At 46.3% G+C, this 5298-nt stretch overlaps 1 protein-coding gene across 1 annotated transcript; it reads right to left on the reverse strand.

The window, feature by feature from the left end:
- Window positions 1-358: 358 nt before the first annotated feature.
- Window positions 359-3527, reverse strand: LOC123115587 (uncharacterized). Its single transcript, XM_044536716.1, has 2 exons — window positions 3220-3527; window positions 359-1443 (listed from the first exon to the last, which is right to left on the reverse strand). Exon 2 carries the CDS (start codon window positions 1429-1431, stop codon window positions 850-852), a length of 582 nt encoding a protein of 193 aa, XP_044392651.1. The 5' UTR covers window positions 1432-1443; window positions 3220-3527; the 3' UTR covers window positions 359-849.
- Between the last annotated feature and the right edge of the window lie 1771 nt (window positions 3528-5298).

Here is a 5298-nt window from a genome sequence, read left to right on the forward strand (position 1 = left end):
GTCAACTCACTATTGTGGCTATAATATGCATACATGAAAACAGAACATATAGTCACGGCGTCAGAAATGTTCTCCACATTACATCTGAACCAATGAGAGAAGAGGATAATGTATTTAACAGAGAAAATGTCTTACAAGATTTAAAGTTTGCATTGTCTTGTTTCGTACAGCAAAGTAACAATCCTCAAATAGCCAGTACAACATAGAGAAAAACACACATGCAATTTAGAGAGTAAATGTAAGAATCATGAGCATTGTTGCAGATTGGTAATGTTTTGTAAAAAAAAAAATCAAGAACTGAAGGAAGGTGGTGTGGATCGCATTTAGCTTTAGTTGAAGACAACAAATCTGGTAAAGACTGGATTATCAAATACCAACAGGCGCTAATGAGGTCTGAACACTGAGTTCTAAACAAAGAAGATGGCTATCTTCAGCAACCTCAGAATGAAGGATGACCAATACTTTAGTATGTTTATAGCAAAATCAGAAGGAAATAGAAAACTATTAAAGAAGATATAGTTATTGAAGTAACATTTGGAGCAGAAGAAATTTTTAAACAATGAATCCTTCTTCTGTTAATGTCTTTGTGGAAGAATTGCAAATGATTATCAATTCTTCTGTCTACTTGGAAAGTCAAACAGATGGCAACACCCATTATTAAAGCCCAAAGATATGAGAAAACTAAACTGATAAGAATCTAATATGTCATCTGCAACATTGAGGTGGCACTAGAACTAATATGTATCAAAGATATGGGTGGAGATTTATATTTAGTCTTAACTACCACGAATAAAGATAACTGTGCCAAGACATGGAGCTAAAATCCTTTTGGCAGTAAAATAGTCAACACTACAGAAAATCAATGAGTATATTGGCGGCATCCCGGGCTTCGGTGGCAGCAGCAGACATCTGGGAGAGGGCGCAAAGGGCGTCAATCAGGCGATCACGTACAGAGGTGAGCGACGACCTCGCATCCTTCATCCAGGTCTTTCGGAGGTCGGTAGGGAAGGTGCGCCAACGCTCGCTGGACACTTTCAGGACAGCCGAGGCACGGTAGCAATACGTGCCAGCTGACACTAGCATACAGCTAGCATGGGCCACAGCCCCGACGAGCTCATCCGCCCGGACTCTCCACGAAGCCGCCGGCAGCCCCTGCAGCCCGGACGCCCTGGGCTCGAGCCAGCGGTCGACGATGATGATGGCTGCCTCCACGGACATCACCAGCTCAGATACCTCGCGGTACGCCAAGGTCAAGGAGTGGGTTGAGGCAAGTAGGTCCAGGGCATCGTGCGGCAGCTCCTGAAACGCAATGACGGAGTCCATATATAGGACGTTGCGGAGAGCATCCTTGATGAGGTCGACAGGGGAGCTTGCGAGGGAGACAATGCGAAGCATCGCCACGGTCGCCTGGTTCTTCAGATTGGCCTCCATCTTTTAGTTGATCTTCAGAAGGAAACACATCACTTGGTCAGTATTATTGTTCATTTCAGGAACTATACATGTCACTACAGACAAATCAAGAATTTTGCTAGCAAAAATGTTAAAACTAACCATCTGAGCATAGATACAGGAACAAAAAAAAGTGATTATAGTACTGAGTAAGATTTATTGTTCATTTCAGGAACTACATGTCACTGCAGAAGAAAGCATTTGCAAAATTACCATTAGTTTTTTTAAGTTAGTACAAAGTTGTACTAAGCTTGAGACACTTATTTTGAGACGGAGGGAGTATGTCACAAGTTTGTGAGCCTTATCTAAACCCTATCCAACTCCCACTCTTATGCCCATGGTTGAATGTTAAGCAAAGATGAGAAGGCTAAAACAGAGACAGGTCAGATATCAGTTGGGAGAGCTGGCAATGAATATCATAGCAGGTCTAATTTCAGACTTGGCTCTGTGAACTAGGAGGGTAAAGTCTTGCCGAAATCTAAGACTCTTGGACTGGAATGTGGCAGCAACCCCTCTGAACAGTTTATGGTTCCTCTCCATCCAGATGCTCCAGGCTGCAGTGATAGAAACGTCCATGAACAAAAGCCCAGACCACGTCTGCCTAGTGCCTACCCTCACTGAGAAGGTGCAGTCTGTTGCCATCAGCAGCCCAGAAATTTTGAGCGATGACGAGCGGCAAATGCTAAAAGGGCAGTGAAATCTGAATGTTGAACAGCTTCCTCTTCAGGCAGAGTACAGAGCCGAGAGTTGCAGTTGGGAGTTAATACGAAGATTCGTCCTCTTCAGCATGTTTTTAGCGTTTATAGATGATCTAAAAGCAGCAGCCATTCAAACACCTTTAGTTTGAGCGTGCATTTGGATTTCTAAAGGCACTTGAGAGCAGGATCAGCTTTGACATCTCTGATCTGAAGTAAAAAACCATAGAACCTGCTGAAGGAAAACTTGCATTTGGCCCCATGTTCAGATTTCTTGCTCCACAGGCAGTGGCAGCGAATTTTGTCAAAGTGTTCTATTAGCTTCGGAGGTAGCTTGATGGAGCACATGGGATGGGATAAATGGCCAACGATGCTCAGAAGGGTTAGCTTGCTGTCATAGGAAAGCATAGTGAGGTTCTACTCTCTCAACCATAGGCATAAGATCCGAGATAGTGGGACGGGTGGTGCCCGTGGGAAGCCTGAAGTACATGAAGGGCATCGATCCAATGGAACATCCCAAGACAGCGGCGATATCAACAGCAGACCGATAATACAAGTAGATAGGTGCCATAGTTGATTTCTGAATAAAATTTACCCAGTCCTATAGAGGCAGCATAGTCCAGAAGGATGTTTACCCTTCATACGGGAGGCTTGGGCTAAAGAAGCGGGCATGGCTAGAATGGTATATCTCATCTGCGTTGGATCACTGGGTACGTAGTCTTGCGGAGACGGAGAGGGAATTGGCAAAACCATCATTGATGGCACAACGGCCACCCTGAGGAACTCCACGACGGACCCTATTGAGCAGAAGACAAGATTTCCCGGAGGCCAGAGCCAAAGGTACGGTTGATTCAACCAAACAATCTGTCGTCAAACCACATGTCTCATAATCGGATTTCAGACTAATGATCTCTCGACCCCAGGCACGGCATTGATGAATACCGCCAGGCAATTCAAAAAGAATTGGCATCCATATGTGAAACGAAAGATCGAAGCTCATGATTTACTGGAAATGGCAACACGCATACGTACGTGGAGACGTGGAGTACATGATATGAAATGAAATGGAACTTACAGGGGTGGCGGCGGCTGGACCGAGCGTCATGGCGAGCTTGGGCGGCGATCTGGGCTCCGCGGCGAGGGTCTGGGGCGGCGATGCAGATCGACGAGCGGGGGGCTCCGAGGTGGCTGGGGTCGCCGGAGAGGGAGACAGGGGAAGGGAGGGGGCGGTGGCGTAAACCCTAATCCCCGCCTTAATTTGGTCGCCCGCGGTGAGTAGGAGAGAAGGGGGGGAGCAGTGGTGGAGGGGTCGAGCTCCTCGCGGCGTCCGGCCGTCGGCGGGATGGGGGCGAGAGGCGAGAGGGATCGAGAAGGTGCGTGAGGTGAGAGTTGATCGGCGACGACGTCACCAACTCACAAGTACGTCTCCCAGCGTGTGTCACCGGAGCGGAGCCCAATGGGCCGACCCTGATGTACAGGCATCAGGGTCCATGGAAAAATTGTATACACCTTTAAAAAATTGAATACACGATTACATTTTTTGAAAACTTCTATTTTTTATGTCGACTTCTTACACATTATACATTCTTTGGTATATATCTTGTACATTTTTAATACATGTTTAACATCTTTCGAATACAGGATTAAAAATATTGAATACATGGTCAATATATTTTTCATACATATATATTTTTTTAAAATTGCTTGAGTGAAAAAAATTCAACATAGGATTAATTTTTTTCTATGTTGAATTTTTTTCAATACATAACCAACATTTTTCTATACACATGTATCCTTTTTCAAATGTTTGATTAAAAAATTTCAAATACAAGATTAACATAGTTCAATACATGGTCAACATTTTTGTTTGTACACATTTAACATTTTTCAAATACAAGATTAATTTTTTAATGCTTGAACATGGAATGTCCAGATCTGGGCAGCCCGATCGCACCAAAACAATGCATGTGTAACGTCCTTCACGTGATGCTGGCATACTCGTTCATTTCTTCGTAAAGAGTGTCAGTTCTTCATAATATGATGATTCGGCAGATCCAAAGACCAGGGTGAGTTAGGCGTGGATCTTAGTTACCCGTAGGCCTTGTTTGGTAGCCCATGATCCCCTCGGGATCCCCGTGAAAACCATGGTGCAAAGACCACCGGGGCAAACCAGCCCATGAAAAACTATCTCACGTTTGGTTGGTTCACCCGTTGGGGATATTCCGACCCATCCACGTCCTTTCCACGGGGGAGAGATCCATGCCTCGAGGGATCGGAGAGAAAACCACAGCTTGAGGCCAGGAGAGTAGTGAATGTGAGGAAACGACGACCAAGATCCAGCGCTCCGCCTCGAGCTTCTCCGCCAGCGACCGAAACGATGCTGGGGACCCCCTTCTCCAGTGGTACGCCTCCATGCTCCGTCCCTCCGGCGATACGCTCCTGCCCCCCTCCCTCTAGAGCTCCACCCCTCCCGTGACGCCAATGAATCGGGTTGTCACCCTCCATCCTCGGATCTCCCCTACACCAGCTCCTGTCATCTACGGCGACGTCGACGTCCAGGTCGTTATCCTCCTCTTTGAACCTCCTCATGCTCTTCAACCCCAATGTTTTTGCTTATCCAATTGAACAAGGCCTTGTCCAGATCCACGAGCCTGCTCTTGCAAGGGATTTCCTCCCCTCCCCTTCTTACCATTTGGACATCGAGGTAGTAGAACACCCCCCCCCCCCCCATGAATCATAAATGCACAGGAAAACTCTCTCCTAGGGGGTGTATTGCCCTGGATTTTCATTCCCCAACAACCAAATGAGATGGCGGCAGGGGAAATGGCAGGGTTCCCTGTCAAATCCCCGGAAACTCCCACCATGTGGCAATATGACCCTGGTTTTGCCACCGAGACACTTGGTTTAAAAGTGGGAGGGTAAAACCCACCCTCTTCCCTGTCAAATCCCCGGGACAAAAATAAACGACTTGCGAGGCGTGGAAGGAATTCCCCCTCTCTCTCATGTCTCTCATTAGCTGGAAATAAATGATGCAAGGGAATCAGCCGACCCATGGTTTTCTCCTCCATGGATTCCCGTGTGTGTGGAAAAACTTCACCCGTGGTCTGTTTCCGTGAATATTATCTCTCAAAGAACCAAGCAAAGCCTTAATTAA

This window comes from Triticum aestivum, chromosome 5B (genome assembly GCF_018294505.1).
Source record: "Triticum aestivum cultivar Chinese Spring chromosome 5B, IWGSC CS RefSeq v2.1, whole genome shotgun sequence".
NCBI lineage: Eukaryota > Viridiplantae > Streptophyta > Magnoliopsida > Poales > Poaceae > Triticum > Triticum aestivum.

Excerpts from the sequence above, each read along its gene's own strand:
- LOC123115587 (XM_044536716.1), bottom strand. The coding sequence starts at position 1,431 with ATGGAGGCCAATCTGAAGAACCAGGCGACCGTGGCGATGCTTCGCATT.